Source organism: Bufo bufo, chromosome 10, assembly GCF_905171765.1.
Source record: "Bufo bufo chromosome 10, aBufBuf1.1, whole genome shotgun sequence".
Lineage (NCBI taxonomy): Eukaryota > Metazoa > Chordata > Amphibia > Anura > Bufonidae > Bufo > Bufo bufo.
Genome location: NC_053398.1, coordinates 139645354 through 139666626, shown reverse-complemented (window position 1 = coordinate 139666626; position 21273 = coordinate 139645354). Strand labels below are relative to the sequence as shown.

Here is a 21273-nt window from a genome sequence, read left to right as displayed (position 1 = left end):
CCAATTTTATCTCCTTTACAGATTTTATTAAGCCCTTTGTAATCTTAAATGCTACAGCTGACCCCTCAGATTTGTATTTTTTAAATGCCTGTCTTATTGCCCTTTTTACAGTAGCACAACTTCTACAAATGCAGTTGCCAATAGCTCCAGCAGAGGGTAACTTATGAAACTTTACCACTAACTGGCGGTTTATGGGAGGTTCCTGGCAGTTTTGGGGTGGTTTTTATTTACCAAAAGCTGAAACCAATCCCTCAATTGATCAGAGATACTGGAACTTCAAAGACAAAGTCTGGTTTGTTTGATGGTTTTTATTCTGTAAACCGTTATTTGCACAGGACAAGACCCAAGCGCCGGGGAGATGTTGTTCCACTACAGCCTGGGCTCTGGTGACTGCTATTACAGAGCGCCCCCTACTGTGGTGATTAGAACAGTGCAGTTACATCTAGGTGGTGCACACAGGACAAATCCATTATCCCCATGGGCTACTCCCCATAGGAAGACACACAAGGACACAAAATACAAGGACAGACAAAGCTCAGGAAAGTGCCTTTTGCCGAGAATGGGGCACAGGATGGCGGCCGCTGAAGACTTGGTGCCGACTCCAGGTTTACAATCTGTGCGCCTTGTAGAAATTAATGAGACCATTTGTAGAGGAGTCGTGAGAGGTGACGGGGGCATTGGACTCCAGTTCTGGCTCGATCTTCTTGGCCAGTTGTTTCCCCAGTTCAACCCTGCAGAGAAGAGTCAGACGCCATTAGGCCAGAGCCTCATGAGCGAGTTCAATGCATTACTTGCAGCATATCCGAGGTCCCATCCTTACCAGGATCGCACAACATTAGGTCGGTGTAATTCAGTAGCTTTCAGGACTAAAGGTTACACATTTATAATTCAGTATAATGCTGTGTGAGACCTCACTGACCCGTGCTGCAAGCTTATCACATGGAACTCGCTCGGGTGCCTCTGCCCTTATGTCCAGAGTTTTACCTTGGCATAAATCAGGGATGCCCAACCTGCGGCCCTCCAGCTGTTGCAAAACTACAACTTCCACCATGCCTGGAAAGCCTACAGCGGGGCACGGTGCAAGTTGTCATTTTACAACAGCTGGAGGGCCGCAGGTTGGGCATCCATAGGTTGTTTACAGGAAAAACATGGCTGCCTTCTTCCAAAAACCACACTCTAGCACAAGTTTTATCTGGTACTGGGGGCTGTAACAGTCAGCCAGGATGCAATACCACACTCAATCCATCAGTGGTGCTGCTTCTGGGAGAAAGTAGCCATGTTCTCTAGTAGAACACACGCTTGTGAAATGTCTTTAAGCGATACTCACCCCCACTGGTCGTAACTGTTGATATCCCACACAACTCCTTGAACGAAGATCTTGTGTTCATACATGGCTACAAAGAGGCAAAAAATGAAGTCTAAGTCACAGATAAAACAAGGACCGAGGGATCCGTGTCCAGTCCTGAGGCCACCGCTAGACGTGGCCTGAAACTGCACAATAACTGAAGACACTCACCGATTAAAGCGCCCAAGATGAAGGGGCTCAGTTTGCTGAACACTATAGAATTGGTTGGTCGGTTTCCTTCAAATACCTATAAAAAGGGGAAAGAAACAAAAACAAACTTAGCCTGAAACCGTGAACAAGCAGGTGATAAAATGCTGGGTTGAAGCTTTAGCAGAACATTAAAGGGGTCTTCTGAGTGTAAAATATTAATAACCCATCATCAGTATTTGATCAGTGCAGGTCTAGCTGAATGGAGGGGCCGAGACACATGTGTGACTTCCAGGCGTCAGAGAAAGGCCACTGTCACAAGAGCGTATGGACGTCAGTATTGCTTCAGGATTTACACTTTTATTGCATTTTTAATGCATTCCGTAGGCTATAATATGCCTACTTTGAAGCAAATACGCACAAACCTTAGACATGCAGATTTCAAATACTGATGGAAATTATATACTCATGTGAATAGCTCTAATCATTCACATTAGCAGCGGATTCCGGTACGTAAAATCTGGGCCATATACGGATTGTGAATACACCCGGGTGAAAGCAGCCATGGCGGAGTACAAGTACTTGGCTATATGCGGCAGCGTCACACGTGTGATCATCGCTCCCTTCAAATGGGAGCACAGGACCTAGTTCTGGTGATTGGCAGGGTCCCAGCAATCAGACTCCTATTAAAGGGCTTGTCCCATTATGACAAGTAACATTACACTGGGAAGGGCCACACAGCAGACAGGTCTGTGACTGCCCCGCTGATCTGATAGGGGCAGTAGAAAGCCACATACTGCAGAATCAACACAACGATCAGTAATCACAGAACTACTACAACAAATCTGCCACATGTGAACGTATGCCGAGGCCTCATACTAGGTTACAGCCACAAATCCTGGCCCAAACACAGATATGACCCAGCATTGCAAGGACTGAGGAGGCTGTAGGTTCCGATCATTAGACCTGCAATTGGGTCATGATTTGCATCTGTAATATGGACACTAATACAGTGTTTCCCAACCAGCGTGCCTCCAGCTGTTGCAAAACTACAACTCCCAGCATGCCCAGCCAAAGGCTGTCTGGGCATGCTGGGAGTTGTAGTTTTGCAACAGCTGGAGGCACGCTGGTTGGGAAACACTGCTGCAATACACCAACATTATATCTGTCTGAATAAAGAATTGAAGGGCCTCTGTCCGCAGATTAGTCCCTATGAAACCGGCTGACCTGTTACATGTGCACTTGGCAGCTGAAGACGTCTGTGTTGGTCCCATGTTCATATGTGCCCGCATTGCTGAGAGAAATTATGTTTTAATATATGCAAATGAGCCTCTAGGAGCAACGGGGGAGTTACTGTTACACCTAGAGACTATGCTCTCTGCAACTGCTGCATCCTCTGCACTTTGATTGCCAGGGGTGATCACGTTTACACTGCCTGGTCCTGTCAAAGTGCAGAGGGCGCGGCAGTTGCAGAGAGCAGAGCCTCTAGGTGTAATGGCGACGCCCCTGTTGCTCCTAGAGGCTCATTTGCATATATTAAAACATCTTTTTCTCAGCAATGCGGGCACATATGAACATGGGACCAACACAGATGTCTTCAGCTGCCAAGGGCACATGCAACAGGTCAGCCAGTGTCATAGGGACAAATCTGCTGACAGACAGGCTTTAAGGTGAACATGAGTCAGTCACCTTACACAGTCAGTGGTATGCCTTAGTCCATTCAATAAAATCCCACAAAGCTCATGTCGAGAGGGATTAGGAGTGTGACTGGCATCTATACATCCGCTGGAAAACCCATCCCGGGATACACAGGACAGACGTACCTTGTGTGGCAGCAGTTTCTCCAGCGCCTCTCCAGACAGTCCAGATGCTTTTAACTCTGTCTTTGCCTCTTCTGTAGATTTCCCCTTCATGAGCGCCTCGGTCTGAGCCAGGAAGTTGGCCATGAGGATCTAGCAGAGAAAGTGAAGAACTCAATCTCCTCTGACCAAATAAAAACCTCAAAACGTTATTGATCAGAGTTAGGCGGCAGTTAAGGAACAGACTATAGTCTGCCATGGTTGAAGCAAAGCCACCTGGTTGTATCACAGGGGTCCACCAGCCTAAACTTTACCTGCAGAAATACTGTGCTATAAGAAAATCAGACCCAATAAAGTGCCAGGCGGCCATAGCAGGGCAGGTCTCCTCTGCTCTCGGGTGCACAGGCTGCCATGCTTCATAGGACTGCAGCTCTATCAGCTGTATTCAGTGGCTGACCATGTCAAACACCATTGCTGCAGAGCCCTCCAGATTGTCACAGGGGTTCTTCACAGCAGTCCACATATTTAGCTACAAGAGGGTTCCCCACTGGACTACAAAACACAGCCATCATTACTGACCCCTATCAAATATCAATGAGCGTGGCCAGTCCGATCATATTCAGCATGTAATGGCCATCAGTCATGAAATATGATGTCACCAGGGTCAGTGGTTCACAGATTATTTCTATATCCTTTACCAGGTATAGCGACGTCTTACCTTATGGTGAAGTCCATCACGGATTGGATTTTGGCTCTGTGCAGGAATCATGAAGTCACAGGGGATCATACGGGTGCCTGGGGGGGGAAGGGGGGGGGGGGGTAGAGATAGGAATTTCAAGTTAGATTAAGACAAAACCTAACCCGAGGCAGGTCTGCAAGTCCCAGCACACAAATCTGTAGGTGCTTGAAAATATTCAGGCTGGCAATCATTTTATTCTTCTTGCAAATTAGAATTTCTTAAAATGTAGCAATTTACAATTCTGCCGCTAGAGGGCGACATCTGAGCATAAACCAGCTGCATCGTACTATAGTCAAATCAAATGACTCCTGTTCATGCATTTACTGTGCAGGAGAAGACACTCAAAATATATACCGATAACTGCTATATGTCCTTAGTCAAAGGCTTTATACCAAAGTGCGCACACTTTAGCTCTAGATATTATTCCCCCCTCCCTTATCCTGTGTCTGGCTGTACAGAAACTGGCTGCAGCAGTTGCCTCCCCTGTCTGCACCAAGACAGAAAGATTAAAAGGTTTGTGCACGTTTTGGGCAGGCGTGCAAAGGGAAGCATACTCTCCTGCGTCCCGACACTGGCTCCTGCGCTCTGCAGCCAGACTCCTGGTTTCAATCTGCCGCAGCCAATCGCTAGCCGCAGTGGTGACCTGCTCCCCTTGAGGGCAATTGGCTGCAGCAGATTGAAACCAGGAGTCTAGCCACAGAGCGCAGGAAGCTGGTAATTCTACTTCTTTGGAGTTCTGCTGACTTCCTCCCCACTTTGAACATACACAACCCCTTTGACCAATGTTGCTCGGCTAAACTCCACTTTTTCAATGTTTCCCAATTTGAAAAGGTTACAGATCAGCAGAAGATTACACCCCCGTGTTCTCTGCGGGATTTCCATAAGTCTGTCTTTCAGGAACATGCAGAAAGCGCGAGACTAGTTCTTCTAAATCGAATGCGCCTTTAAAGGGGTTGGCCAAAATGGATTAGTAACAAGCTAGTAATAAGCATACAAGTATCAGGGAACAAGCACAAGATACTGAAGTCTGATTCCTGTTTACACGCAGGTCCACTGCGAGCATGGCTGCTGATCGAGGGTTCTGTACTTTTACACTTGGTATGGACTGCGCATGCGCTGGTTTCCCTGTCCGTCCCCGGTGTAAATGAATCAGACTTCAGTGCAGAGTTTAATAAGGCTTATTCCGAGCTGCATGCATGTACTGTAAAAGGGATTCTGTCCACCTGATTATAGATACTGAGATTTTGGCATCAGATTAGTCTCCATTCTCTCATTACAAAGACACTAGTTTTACCCCCACCTGTCATTTCATTTTTGATAAATATAGGTTCTATATGGTAATTACCTTCTTAAAGTGCCCAGGGGGCTGTCCCTCCGGCCATTTGTGCCCCTGATCTGAGCCCAGCTGTCAATTTATTCACTCCTCTCCGGCCTTTTTATTTTTCAGTGCGCCATAATCTCACATGTCCGGGCCCACATGGTGTCCTGGCAGCAGCCTCAGAGTGATCGGCGCATGCGTGGGATTACAGCACAGAGGGAAAAAAAAAGCCAGCGAGGAGTGAATAAATTGACAGCGGGGTGGCGCTAGGCTCAGATCAGCGGCGCGGCACAAACGGCCAGCCCCTTATGCATGTTAAGGCAATTACCATATACATAAAACCTATTTATTTATTTTTTTTTAAAATGACAGGTGGGGGTAAAACTAGTATATTTTTAATGAGATAATGGAGACTAATATGACGATACCAAAATCTCAGTATCGAAAGTCAGCCCGACAGAATCCCTTTAACAGCTAGGAATAGACTGGCCAACCCCTTCAAGCAGCCGCCATTATTATACAATATTATGGGGCAGGATACACTGGAGCATTAGGCTACTTTCACCCCAGCGCTTTCCCTTTCTGCTATTGAGATCCGTCATAGGGTCTTAATAGTGGAGGAAAGCGCTTCAGTTTTGTCCCCATTCATCATCAATGGGGACAAAACCGACCTGAGAACGGAGCGCTCCAAAATGCATTCCCATAACTCACACAGAAGAACTGCAAGCAGCATTTGAGTGCGTCCTGGGATGCGGAGATTGACTCAGTCAATGGTGACGGATCAGTTTCCTCTGACACAAGAAAACAGATCCGTTCCACCATTGAGTCACAACGGAGTTAATGACGGATCCGTCTTGGCCATGTTACAGATAATACAACCGGATCCGTTCATAAACAGATGCAGACGGTTTTATTATGATGGGAGCATTTTTGCCGATCGATGCCAGCTCCAATAAAACGCTAGTATGAAAGTAGCCTCACACACAACATGAAAGTTCTTTCCAATGCACGAGCCGGCTGTAGGACCTACCCTGGTGTATGAGCTGGTAGAAGGCATGCTGCCCATTAGTGCCAGGCTCCCCCCAGACTACAGGCCCGGTGTTGTAGTTGACACGAGCTCCGGTCTTTGTAATGTATTTCCCATTGGACTCCATGTCTCCCTGCAAGAAACAGAACAGATAAGTGTTGTCTAGTGAGACCAGGCGCGCTCTGCAGGAGGCGGATATAAAGTGGCGCAGACCTGCTGGAAATAGGCGGCGAATCGGTGCATGTACTGGTCATAGGGCAGCAGGGCCTGGGTCTCACAGCTGTAGAAGTTGATGTACCAGACCCCCAGCATGGCCAGAATGACTGGGATGTTGTTTTCCAGAGGAGAATTGTTGAAATGATTGTCCTGGAAGGCAAATAAAAAAAGTTCCATTACAGGCTCCAAACTAAAAAGCAGGATGTACCCTTAGAAAGGAGTCCTTTAAAAAGGGCATTCCCATCTTGAAGGATACACCATTACTTTATGATCAGTGGGGGATAGGACTTCTGGGACCCCCACCAATCTGGAGGATGAAGGGGTGCAGGGCTCATGTTGTGGGACCCGCCTCGGTCTCTCCCAGCACAGCTTCATTCAAGTCAATGGGACCAGCACAGCCGGGTAACAGGGGCACAGTATACAGTGCCAATGAATCAGCTCTGCAGCCCCTTCACGCTCTAGAAATTGCATCATCACCCCCCAATCATAAAACAATGCCAAATATTAGTAATAGGTCATTTTACACAGTGGGTTATTCTTGTAAATTCCACGGGGTTGCACTGCAGGGTATAGCAGTTCTGCAGCTAAAACCAATCAACTACTATGCAGGACCCGATGGGGGTGGAGCATGACACCAGGATTTTGACTCCTACGCCATGTGACTAACGTTTTAAGAGATGTAGTTAAAAGTAGGCAATAGTGTATAACAAAAATATAGCAGGCACATAGAAGTCATGTGAAGAATCTGTGCCAAGTGATGTCATCGGTGCAGGATTGATTGGTTTGCATATCCCCTGTAACTAGTGGTTTTTTGGTAAGGGTACATTTTTCCTTGTACAATGGGGGATAGGATAAGGGATGAAGGTCACAAGATGAGGAGCAGACGTACCATCCAGTGAGCTCCAGCAAGAAGTTTCTCAAAGTTGTCAAATCCTGAAGGTAAAAGGAAAAATTAAAATGTAATATTCTTGAAAATGACACAACTCTACTGCCGAATGAATAAAGGACTTACCGACATGGAGGGCAATGGAGAGACCAATGGCGGACCAGAGAGAATAGCGACCTCCGACCCACTACGGGGAAGAAGAGATGATAACTATAGGTCACCATATACAACCCCCCCCCCCCCCCCCAGTGCAAAACTGAACGACCTTTAGGTGCACAGCAGAATGGCCGCGTTGTAAAGGGCAGGAAAGGTCAGAGCCCAGAATAACCCTGCGGGTGCAGGTCAGGTTACAGCCGGGGTTATGCAGGGAACAGACACTAGACAAGTGTTCTCCAACCTGCGGCAGCACTGCAAACGTATAACCGCCACTATGCTCCGATATCGTATCGTTTTACAGCAGCATCAGACTGGAGATTACTGCTGTAGAAGCTTATAGTACAACTACCCCCATCAGATACTTACATCCCAGAATTCAAACATATTGGCCGTGTCAATCCCAAAGTCTTTTACTTTTGGCTGTGAAGAAAAAAAAACAGACAGGACCAGTAAGTAAAAGGGTTAAAGTAACACAGCGCTCTGCAACCATTAGAAAAACTACAACGCCCAGCACGACTCCACAGCTTTCAGGTATCAGGGCATGCTGGGAGTTGTACTTTTGAACAGCTGGAGAGCGCTGGCGCAAGTAATACCGTAAAGGGGCACTCACAGCATTGGTAGAGAGGGCAACAAAGTGCTTGGCCACTGCAGACGGCTGAAAGAGAGAAGACATCAAATGCCATGAGAAATATAATATACACAACTCTGACAATAGGTAACATTCCTATAATGTCCAGTAGGGAGCGCTCATTATCCTATGTAGCTACAGTTCTCATTGGTGGACAGGATCAGGCAGGACGGTGCTGATGAAGTCACTAACGATCAGTGACATCACAGTCACTGCTATTAATTTGACCACAAATCTCCAAAAAATCCCTAAATGTTACCATAGAACGAATGTGAGGTTCGATTAATATGGGAGCCATTAATGCCAGGGCACAGCCATTAACACCGGGTTATTGTAAGAGGTCATAGTGATCGAGTGCAGTCACTAGTGGCCTGTGGGGGAAACAACCATCCAAGTATGCATGTGTATAGGGTGGGATAGGGGCTGGAGAGCATCTGGTTGACTGCTAGATTTCATATAGCCAGCTTTAGGGTCAAGCCTCGCTTGGTTTAAAGGGGTTATCCCTTATAATGACCACCCCCAATGCCCAGGCCGTGACTGCAATGAGCCTCCCTAGCTATTGGCTGCTCCCCACATCACCAGATGTTTTGATCCACGCGACGGGAGAAGGAGCGACATGGATGCCAGGGAGCAGGGCAAGTATAATCCAGGGCTTGACAAATTTCCTTGAAATCTAGGAGCCAGCTAAAAAAGTTAGGAGCCAGGCAGAGCCGCGTCATAAAGCCCCTAGTAGGTGCCCCCATAGTGCCCCCCCCCCCCCCCACTTCTCCATAGAGCCCCCCCCAATAATGCTGTATACCATTTTACATATACCACCGCTCCGTCCCCGGACCCTATTGACTATAATGGGGACGGGGGTGGAGCTCCGGCGCAGCACGGCAGTTTGCGGTGAGAGGCCGCTAGACTAAAAAGTTGGACATGCAGTACTTTTAGTCCGGCGGCCTTTCACCATGCACTGCCGTGCTGCGCCGGAGCTCCACCCCTATTATAGTCAATGGGGACGGAGCGGTGGTCCGGCGAAACAGCGGAAGGACGGATCCGACAGGGTGAACAACCTGCCTGATCCGTCCTGCCGCAAGTGTGAAAGTACCCTTAGTTCTATAGCTACTGAATGAGACAGAAGGGATGCCTTTAACATATAGATCTCCTTGAGAAGCCAATTTGATCCTAAAGGGTTAATTCAAACTGTAATCTAAACTGTGTGTCATCTGTCACTTCTCTTATCTCTCTGCTCCTGACCCTTAATCTTATCACTGCTGCAAAATCATCAGCAGACAGCCTCAGTGTAACCTGTTCTAGAGTCTGACTGTTCTTTTAACTCATATAATCGAATGAGTCTCTAACTAATCGGATCTTTAGATTCTTAACCTGAGACTCATTCGATTCATTTCTATTCTAACTCCCTGCACTACTCAGACGGCTCAGAGCTGCTAGTGCTTGCATTGCCTCAGCTCTGATTGGTTGGTGGGCGGGGAGGGGAGGGGCTAGCAGAAGCAGCTTCCACTCTAGGATCAGATTACACTCCTCCCGAGCCCCTCCCCTCCCTGCTGCCAGCGTCTCTGCTATTGTGTGCTGTGACGGAGCTGTTTCAAACGGTGCGGCCTCCGGACAGAACGGCAGCTCCGCACCCATCGCCCGGGCACCTTTGAAAACGGGCTGACAAATACCCAAGCGCCAGGACTAAATTCCCGGTCGCCATGGCGACCTGGGATTTGTCGAGCCCTGGTATAATCTATATAAGGTGCCTGGGCATTGGGGTGGGGGAGGTCATTATAGGGGTTGGATAATCCCTTTTAAAGTCCTGGCACAGTTCCTGCCCATCTGTATCACAGCTTTCCGGTTTTCACCTTCTCACATACTCACATCTTTGGCAGCAATCAGGAACCACTCCTTGGCGGTTTCGGCATTGGTGATGGTTTCCTGGGTGGTAAAGGTCTTGAAAAGGGGAAAATAAATAAAGTTAGGACTTGCTGAGATGATGCTCTAGAAGGGTTAGGTTACCAGATCGGTCAGGATGGATTTCCCCAGGAACCAGCATTTAAAGCTGGGGGCAAATTGAAAGCTACATGAGGTACTGAGGTAGCAGAGGCACCAATGAAATACCATAGAGGGGCCCATGCAGAACGCTCAAAGCCTCAGATGTCAGATATATAGCTCAATGTAAACTCTGTACCAGGACCCACACGGGCCAAGTGCATGCAGAGGGCAAGCACAAGCACATGGCCTGTGTGGGTCCTGGTACAGATTTTACATTGAGCTATATATCTGACATCTGAGGCTTTGAGCGTTCTGCATGGGCCCCTCTGGTATTTAACTGGACTAATTGCCCGTGGATGGGACACCCATGCAGAATCCACTGTCCCCATCCAGAGGTTATATAGACAGGACATAGCAGCGAGCTACTCAGGCAAATCAAGAATACGGAGTCTAAGCTCAGGGGCCACAGAGGGGGCGAGCGAGGACATATGAGGTCCTTTCAATCTCATCAATGGAGGCGTGGAAATCTGAACAGGAATACACAAAGCAAATGTATGCTATCACCTGAGAGGAAAAAAAAAAATAAAAAATCTTTTCATGAATGTCGGGATGCCAAGAACCCCACCCTGCTAGAAGAAATCTGCCAAGTCATTACAGGTCTGCAGAAGTATATTGCCACATGGATAACCCTGCTTCAATGCTCGTGGCCTACCACAGGGGTGATGCAACACTCAGCCTCCTTCAGTCTTTCCCTATTCAACTTAGATAAATCTTATTCTCAAGTGTGATAACTTTTTGGCTTTTTTTTTTTTTAACCATACGAAATGGGCACATGATAATCCGTACTCCTATACAGTGCGGTACAGATTCCACTGGGTGCTGTACAGCCCAGACCATGGCTGCTCCTGCCTGTACCAGCGCTGCTCTCCTAAAGCCGGGCACAGATGGGCTACGTCAAAGTTCCAGTGGGAACACAGAGGAGCGATGCCTTAGGCGAGCTCCTGCGCTCACTCAGCTCTGCTAATAGCTTGCATACTATTCACAGAGCGGGCACAGGAGCTCACACAGACATTACTCCCCTGCCTGTGCCCGACACAACCCATGTCTGCCAGGCTTTAGGAGAGCAGCACTGGCACAGGCAGGAGCAGCGATGGCCTGTACTGTGCTCAGCACTGAATGGGAGTAAGGATTCTTGAATGCTAAAGGCACCTGACACTTCAGGCTCCTATTTCACATTGAAAAGGGAGAAAAAAAATAAAATATTTGTATTACAAGAAAAACTTTGCACATTTACAAGAAGATTTAATAAAGTTTAGTTAAAAGTTTAGGTACTCTAAGTGAACTGGCCCAACTACAGTCCTCCCTACAGCCAGGTGGTCAGGAGCGCACTAAGCAGGGGGTGCAGTGCTGGATGAACACCTGCATTCTCAGAACTGGTGGGAGTAGTAGTGATACAACATTGCGTTATAAGATGCGATTAACCCTTTAAAGTCAGTCATTTCAAAAGGTATGATCGTGGGGCCATGAGTGCCGAGACTCCCATCAATGTCTGAAAAGGGGCAGAAGGCTCATGGAAAGTCTATATATTTCTGCAGCCAGACCTCACTGATGAAAACCTCGGCAACGTCCCTGTGACGTAATCAGAAGCTTTCCGAAATGGCCATTACAGTACGATATGGGCAAGGTCCACAGCGAGGCGTTCATGAGGGCAGATTAATCATTACCTTGGATGCAACAATGAAGAGCGTGGTCTCTGGGTTCAGTTCTGCCAGGGTTTTGGCCATGTGGGTTCCATCGATGTTGGAGACAAACCAGACCCGGGGGCCACCTTTAGAGTACGGCTTCAGTGCCTCAGTGACCATCAGTGGACCCTGGAAGGACACCAGTGGACAGTCAGGGTCTTCTGCCGGCCAGATCATCAAGTACCTAGATATACATGCTCAGTCCTTACCAGATCGGAGCCACCGATTCCCACATTCACCACGTCAGTGATGGCCTTCCCACTGTAACCCTTCCAGTCTCCGCTGCGCACTTTCTGAAGAAGAACAAGAAGCTCGCGTCAGCCAGCGATAGACGAGCGGAAACGGGAGGTAGACGCCAGGATCGGCACTGTACCTGACAAAACGTCTTCATCTTCCCCAAGGCGGCATTGACTTCTGGCATCACATCCTTGCCGTCCACCTGGATAGGCACGTTTGAGCGGTTGCGCAGGGCAATGTGTAGCACAGCACGGTTCTAGAGGTAATGGAATATTTAAAAATCAGTGCGAACCATACAGGTGGTATAGTACATCATAAGAGGGGGGGGGGGGGGGGGGTTCAGTACTTGTTTAATGGGCGTTTTACACTGCCCAATGCAAACTGCATGGGGATAACAGTTTATTCGGTCCCCATAGACTTTGCACACGACATGATAATCGGCTGAACTAGAATTCATAATCACGTTCCCATCTTATGCAGTTATTGCAGTGGAAACAGGAGATTTGCTGATGACAAACACCCAGACTCTACTAGGATAGTCATCCCCAAATACAATCTGCATGGGTCGGTGTAAAAGGCGCTTATTGACTTATGTGGTCAGTCGGGCTATAATCAGCCCAAGATTACAGAGATAACGTTAAGTCACTATACACATCGCATTCCTGATCTGCTTCATCATACGCTGCAGACCATAGTCATTTTGCCCTGAAAAGAGAACGGTGCCAACTTAAACAAGCCGACGCCAAATCCTACAATCTACTAGGATAGAAAATGTGCTGGCTCGGGGTCGAGTGTAATAAACCAAACAGAGCACACCTGGGGAGAGGCCGAACCCCACGCCCCGCACTGTGCATTGAAAATGCAACCTCAGGTGAGATTGCACTTCTCCTGCCAAACACACCGATCAGTCCACACCCTGCTAATTCTACCAAGAATACGGAGGCAGAAAGGTGCCCATCCCCAACCGCAAGTCAGCCCGCGAGTGTACGATTGGGTATGCAGCCGCCGATCACTTTATTCTCCTTGCTACGACTCTGCTACAAACCCCGCAGTAGGGACAGTCGCTGTGCAGGCGTGTAGTGGGTAGGACATGGCAGTGAATGGGTTACAGCTGGTACCTCAGTGAAGTTTATCTTCTCGGCAGAGAACATGCGCTTTCTGGCGGCCTCCACACCTCTTGACCGGGCCTGAAAGATGTAAAAATAGAGCGTTAGTCTGAGCCAAGTGCCCCCTTCCGCAGAGAAAGGCCGATTAGCACAACGCTGAAGGGCAAACTAAAAAGGTTAAATATACGATATTGTACAGGAGAACACAACACGAAGAGGGCACTGACACAATCGAGATTCTGCCATCCTAATGATCGCCCATTGGCATCAAGGATCATCCTGCTTGTAGCGGATCCGCCTGTGATACAACAGACTGGTGATCGCTGCAGCAGCAACACCTTAAGGCTGCATGCACAACTGTATTTTTGGTCCTAAATTTTTGCATTCGGAGGCAGACCAGTTTAATTCAATGGGATTGCAAAAGAACTGTGCACCGTCCGCATCTGGTCTGCAAAAAAAAAAAAAAGGGAAACGTGGGACGGAAAACGTGATGCACACAGCCGGTATTAGTGTTTTTCAAATTCACGATTTGCAGACCGCAAAATGGATAGTCGTGTGCTTGGGTAGGTTCAGTTTTTTGGAGGAGCGCGTGCGGCAGATTTTCCTTCCGGTTTTTCACTGAACGACAGCCGAATCCATGTAATGCACGAGCTGCACACAGCAGTCCTTACCCCTGTGTATTTCTCTGTAGTCCCCGGTGTGACTGCGATGTAGCAGTGGGGCAAATGCCAAGAATGACAGAATAGGAGGCATCATGAAATACTCTGCAAATTACTGAATAAAAAATTCTAAATAATCATCTGCGCCCTCGATTCCCATGTAATCTGCACCGTAGGTCATGTATATTGTATTCTATGAGAATTAGAAATGCTCATGCACACAATGCAGATTTTTTTCCACGCGGATTTTACCCTATGATGCAGATTTTAAAATCCGCAGCATGTCGATTTATTTCATTTTTTCTGACCGGATTTTCTCCATTCACTTAAACGGGGACAGTAAAATTCACATGCGGAATTTCCACATGCAAATCCACACCAGTTGATAACGGATTGACTGCAATGATTTGCCAGCGAACACCTGTGGATTTCAGTGCAGATTGTCCGCACGCAAAACCTGAACGTGCGCATTTACAGTAACAGTCAGTTTGTGTCAGTTCCGTCAGAGATCAGTTCTTTTTAAGTCCTGCATGCAGTACTTTCTTAGTTTAAAAATAACGGATCTCTGACGGAACTGATACTTTTTTTTCTGGCAGATCAGAAGAATGGAAAGCTAAACGGTGAACTCCCTAATCTGACATCCGAGGTCTGATTACAGGCAGAATCAGGAGACTACAAGGGCTACATCTTATACAAGCCTGGGTCCACAACTACGTCCTTAATTTCACCAGTCTGTTCTGTTGGGGGAACACTGCCAGAATTCACTGTATCCGGTGTACATGCCAACCCTCGGCCGAAAAATAAATAAATACATGCAGCATCTTTTCGTCCGGCACATACGCCGGTAAGCAGCTGGATCGCCAATGGATCCCCTTAGTGAATGGGAATCCGGCGACATGCGGTGGTATCCCGCTGTGCCAGACACGGTAAACTCTGGCAGTCTGTTCCAGAACAGGCTGCTGGAGACCAGCCCGCAGACGTGAACCCAACCCAATATGTATCAAAACCACTGCAAGAACAGGAAGAGGAAAAGTAGTTGTTTGTCAATAGAACCAAAAGAATTACATTGTACAGGACGACCCACGAAAAAGTAGCCGCCTCCAGAGATAGTATAACAAAATTAACGAGCAAGTGGATTATTATTTTTTTTTAATTACCCACAAGTGACAAATGATACTGAAAGTGGTCCCCGTTCAGGTCCCTGCATCTTTGGGCAGGTCGGATTCTGTTGGCTGATACCGCTAGTGATGCTGTGGATGGGGTTTGTGATGTTCTCCTCGAGTTCCCCCCGGGGATGTGGATTGTTAGCGGACACTCTGATTTAAAGTTTCCCCACAGATAAGGTTATGTGGACAAGTCTGGGGAACGTGGTGGCCCCATAACCCCCCGCTCACAGTTCGCTCCTCCATAAACCGTTCATGAACCCGTCCAGTGAGCTCCGCGAGGTGCGGCATGCTGCCCCATCTTGTTGGAAAAAGCAGGACATTAGTTCTTCTGCAGCATCACTTCTGAAGAGCCGCCAGCAGTATCGGCCGACAGAATCCGACCTGCCCAAAGAGGCAGAGACCTGAACGGGGACCACTTTCTGCAACTTTTCTGACTTGCACTTTTTTTTGTGCATGAGGGGAGTTAATTTTTTTTATTTTTTTTAACCCCTCCATCCTTAATTTACTAAGCATTCTGTATTAAAAACGCTATTATTTTCCCTTATAACCATGTTATAAGGGAAAATAATAAAATCTACACAACCCCGAACTTCAGGACTCCAGAGATGCATGTTAAAGGGGAACATTAACCAATGATGGGAGTGGCAGTTTTGCAAAAGTCAGAGACCACTGTCCTGGAGGGAAGAGTCTCCACGCGCTGTATGGCACCATGCACCTGTTTTTCTCTGTGGCTCTTTTGTAAGGTTCCTCTCTGTTGCATCAACATTAAGAAATTCACCTTCCATTTTCCTTCCGGTCGCAACAATTGCATTACAGACCAGAACTGACAGAGGAAGAGGGCCGGGCAACATGGACAGAACAGTGTAATGAGAGCAGAATGTCAGACACGGAAGAGCAGCACAGAGCATTTCAGCTCAAGAGCCAGTCAGGCAGCAGCGGTGAGGAGAAGATTTGGGGGGTCTGGACCTTACCAGTTCTATCAGCAGCTTGAGGACCTCTTCAGTGATCAGGTTCTTGGAGTAATCCACCAAGATTTCTCCTTCTCCGGTGTTGAGGGTCTTACTGTGAAGGAAGGACACAGAAAGTTATGACGCTGCATCCTCCCCCCCTTCCCCTTTATAAGATGGGATACCCCTTTAAATGTCAGTGAACTGAAAATAAAAATGCAGGGCTGTTCTCCATTATAAGCGGGCACCTGGCGGCACCCCGCTCGTGCAGTCGTTGTCTGCCACGTGCCGGTTACATGATGCTGCAGGTTTCCAGATGAGCGAGCGGTTTTTGTGTTTGACCAGTAGCATAAAAACACTCGCCGTGCAAACCGCTGGTGCGTGAACCGGCACGCCTATGCCCGACATGGTATGACATATGCAGATTACAGGGGTCTGCCAACGTCCAGAAGTCGGAGGGTGAGCCTGATCATACTTGCTAGGTTGGAGGATGCCTATAGACCTGATACATCAGCCATCAGGCCCCGCTCCACCCCCCATCCCCATGCCAGCCGTGCCCCATGCCAGCCGTGCACCATCCTTCACATAATACTGAAGGACAGTCCGGCCTCGCTGGAGGAGATCACAGCTTTCCCCACAGCCGCCCCCTCTGCCAAGTGATCTCCGGCCGCCGGGGTGAGGAGACCGCAACTGTGAAGGTTACGCTAAATATAACCAAGCAGAAGGGCTGTATACGGAACGTCACTCCGCCCCGATAACCAGCTGCAATATAGAGGAACGGCGACCAATCAATGCAGAGGAGCACGACCTGTGCCCCTAGAGAGGTTGGGGGGGGGGGGAGGTTATGTTTCCACCTGGCCAATGGCACCATTTTATGGGTCCCCCAACCATCTAGACAAATCCACTCCTATGGGCCTGGTGGCTGCTCACATAAAGCAGGGGGGGGGGGGGCGCAAAGATGGACAAGTACGAGTATTGCACCGCGTGGCCCCCGCCCTACGTCTCTCCCCACAGTAGCGCAGCTGTTACCCCAACTCCCATATTCTACACTGCAGAGCATCGCGTGTATGATTTCAGCCTCTCGGTCTTCAGAGATTTTCCTCTTCATTTATCTTGGTCCTGCCCCTTTAAGTGCAAATATCGGACACTGTGGCCCTTGGACCAAAAAGGCCACGGGTCCCCCGCCACAGACCGAGCTACCTACAAAACCATGCCACCAGCAGCCATTACACAGAGCTTTTCCCATAGAGCCCAGTTACATTAACCGCATGTTACATAAGCGGTATGTCACACAGAAGAGGATGGAGGGGACGTGGGGAAAGCAGCGGTGACACAAGACGCCCCTGCAAGAACCTCTTGTGACAAGAAGTGTTACAACGTATCCTCTTCACTTCCTATAGAGAACAATGCACTACAGAACGCCTGGCCCCAAGAGCTCACAGTCTAATCCCCCTGTCCCAGGCAGCCCACCAGCGTTCTTACTGCCTTAAAGGAATTTTCCATCAATAAACTGCTGCCCTCTCATTAGCCACTGACCACGAGCGAGAAAGTCAGAACCAAGAACGGCTCTGCAGCTGCTGCAAAACTACAACTCCCAGCATCCCCCTAGCAACATGCGGAGACGCCGGGCCTACACTCCCCCCCCCCTCTACAAGTGACGGCTGCTCCAGCGAGATGTGTCAGGATGCACGTACAGACTGCAAGGAGGAATGAAGGGCACACAGGACCCGGCCACCGATGCTGACTTGTCCCTCAGGGCCCCCCCACCTGTCCCAAAGTGGCCCCCGCTACCAGCACATAGCCAAGTCATACAGCAATGTACCAGTTAACCCTTTCAGTAACACGCTGCAGCCACAGCACAACTGGTAGTCTGCAGGGTCCTAAAGCCTCCACATCTGTCACCCAAGAGGACTGAAGCATGGGGCTGGGGTGCTCAGGAGTACTGGAGCATTGGGGACCCCCCTCCTTGTACAAATTATCAGGGGGCCCTAGATTTAAGCTCTGCTTCTAACAAGCCGGGGAGAACTGACTACAGCCGGCCATGCTAGTTACAGTGTGTCAGTGAAGGGGTTAAAGAGGGTCAGTTACACAAGGAAGAGGGAGGAAAACCAAAAGGACGCTGCCCAATGCCAGGATGCCCACCTTAACCCACCCCTCCCCTAACACAAGGGGTTAATTTAAAGTCACTCCACATCATACATTAACCCTTTAGGCTAGGGATAAGCAGCAATTTTCTGCACGACACCCCAGTTAATTTTTTTTTTTTTTTTTTTCACTCAATCACCCAAATTTTGCAACTTTAAAAAGGACCATGCAGCCTAAAATCTGTGCACTGCCCCGCCCCCCTCCAGCATCATAAGGGTTAATAGCATGCAATGGTGCAGGTGACATCACTGGCAGTGAAATGACGTATTGGTGACGGGCAACCATGACAGAAGACCCCCCCCCTCACCTGAACTTGTTGAACCGATCCTTGTCGGCTTCGAAGAGCTTCCTCAGGTTGAGGCAGCCATGGTTGGCTTCGTAGAACTTGGCGAGCTTCTGGTAGACGGGGTCACTGGTGAGCGACATGGCGGAGAGTGAGAGCCGGAGGAGTACGCAGGACCGCTGCTGAGCGATGACAAGCGGGCGCTGCACAGACTACGCCTCTTATAGGCAATGACAGGTCCAGGCAGAGGGAGGGGACACGCCCACCTGGCGCGCCTACACGTGCTCCCCGGACAGCCAATAGGACGCCTCGGCTGGATCAAGCCTTGTCGCCTGTCACGTGATCGCCGCTCCGTGAAGCCGGAAGCTAGCGGCCATGTTTGGTTAGACCAAAGCCCATCGACGTAGGTCGTGGTCTTCAACAATATGGTTCCTTATGGAGACCGAGGCAAAGTGAAGGAGGGATATATCAGCCATTTTATGGACTATGTCCTGTAGATAGAATTTCTTTGGTCTGGGTGGTTCAGATGTCAGTGGTGGGTGTTTTTAAAGGGCCTTAAAGGGGTTGTCCTACCATAAGAACGTGTAGGGCATCTATCAGTAGATTTGTCCCTATGACACTGGCTGACCTGTTACATGTGCACTTGGCAGCTGAAGACATCTGTGTTGGTCCCATGTTCATATGTGTCCGCATCGATGAGAAAAATGATGCTTTAATATATGCAAATGAGCTTCTAGGAGCAACAGGGGCGTTACCGATACACCTAGAGGCTCTGCTCTCTCTGCAACTACTGCACCCTCTCCACTTTGACAGGAGCAGGAAGTGAAAATATCATGACACCTGGTCCTGTCAATCAAAGTGCAGAGTGCACAGTAGCTGCAGAGAGAGCAGAGCCTCTAGGTGTAACGGCAACGCCCCCGTTGCTCCTAGATGCTCATTTGCATATATTAACCACTTCACATCCGGGCCATTTGCCCCCTTCCTGACCAGGCCTAATTTAGCTGTCACTTTATGTGGTAATAACTTTGGAACGCTTTTACTTATCCAAGCCATTCAGAGATTGTTTTCTCGTGACACATTGTACTTCATGATAGTCATAAATTTGAGTCAATATATTTCACCATTATTTATGAAAAAATCCCAAATTTACCAAAAATGTAGAAAAATTCACAATTTTCAAAATTTCGATTTCTCTGCTTTTAAAACAGAAAGTGATACCTCATAAAATATTTACTACTTAACATTCCCCATATGTCTACTTTATGTTGGCATCATTTTGTAAATGTCATTTTATTTTTTTAGGACGTTACAAGGCTTAGAAGTTTAGAAGCAAATCTTGAAACTTTTAAGAAAATTTCCAAAACCCACTTTTTAAGGACCATTTCAGTTCTGAAGTCAATTTGTGGGGCCTACATAGTGGATACCCCCATAAATGACCCCATTGTAGACTACACCCCTCAAGTTACTTAAAACTGCTTTTACTAACTTTGTTAACCCTTTAGGTGTTTCACAAGAATTAAAGGAAAATGGAGATCAAATTTTTAAATTTTACTTTTTTGGCAGATTTTCTATTTTAATCCATTTTTTTTTCTTTAACACATCGAGGGTTAACAGCCAACAAAACTCAATATTTATTACCCTGATTCTGCGGTTTACAGAAACACCCCATATCTGGTCGTAAACTGATGTAAGGGCCCACGGCAGGGCGCAGAAGGAAAGGAGCGCCACATGGTTTTTGGAGGGCAGATTTTGCTGGACTGGTTTTTGGACACCATGTCCTATTTGAAGCCCCCCTGATGCACCCTTACAGTAGAAACTCCCAAAAAGTGACCCCATTTTGGAAACTAAGAGATAAGGTGCCAGTTTTATTGCTACTATTTTGGGGTACATATGATTTTTAATTGCTCTATATAAAATTTTTTGTGAGGCAAGGTAACCAAAAAATGGCTGTTTTGGCACTGTTTTTATTTTTGATTTTTCACAACAGTCATTTGACAGGGTAGATCATGTGCTATTTTTATAGAGCAGGTTGTTACGGACGCAATGATATCAAATATGTCTACTTTATTTGTTTGTTTGTTTGTTTCAGTTTTACATAATAAAGCATTTTCGGAAAAAAATTGTTTTTGTATCTCCATTTTCTGAATGCCATTTTTTTTATATTTTTCTGCCAATTGTTTTGTGCAGGGGCTCGTTTTTTGCAGGAAGAGTTGACGTTTTTATTGGTACCATTTTTGGGTACATATGATTTTTTGATCATTCGTTATAACACTTTATGGGGCAAGGTGACCAAAAAATTGGTTGTTTTAGCACAGTTTTTATGTATTTATTTTTACAGCGTTCACCTGAGGGGTTAGGTAATGTGACATTTTTATAGAGCAGGTCGTTACGGACGTGGCAATATCTAATATGTATACTTTTTCTTATTTATTTAAGTTTTACACAATAGCATTTTTGAAACAATAAAAATGATGTTTTAGTGTCTCCATCGTCTGAAAGCCATAGCTTTTTTATTTTTTGACCGATTGTCTTAGTTAGGGTCTCATTTTTTGCGGGATGAGGTGACAGTTTGATTGTTACTATTTTAGGGGGCATACGCCTTTTTGATCGCTAGGTGTTGCACTTTATGTGAAAATTGCTTTTTTTGACACAGTTTTTATATAATTTATTTTACGGTGTTCACCCGAGGGGTTAAGTCATGTGATATTTTTAGGCCCCTTGCAGACGAGCGTGTCCGGATAAGGTCCAGA

General features: G+C 47.4%; 1 protein-coding gene across 1 annotated transcript; it reads right to left on the bottom strand.

Moving 5' to 3' along the window:
* Positions 1-292: 292 nt before the first annotated feature.
* On the bottom strand, positions 293-18785 carry GPI (glucose-6-phosphate isomerase). The gene is made up of 18 exons (XM_040409437.1): positions 18548-18785; positions 16120-16210; positions 13336-13404; positions 12354-12473; positions 12190-12273; positions 11963-12109; positions 10125-10196; positions 8244-8288; positions 8000-8053; positions 7604-7664; positions 7481-7524; positions 6589-6741; positions 6379-6508; positions 4010-4086; positions 3316-3444; positions 1517-1592; positions 1328-1394; positions 293-731 (listed from the first exon to the last, which is right to left on the bottom strand). Exons 1-18 carry the CDS (start codon positions 18664-18666, stop codon positions 608-610), a joined length of 1662 nt encoding a protein of 553 aa, XP_040265371.1. The 5' UTR covers positions 18667-18785; the 3' UTR covers positions 293-607.
* Between the last annotated feature and the right edge of the window lie 2488 nt (positions 18786-21273).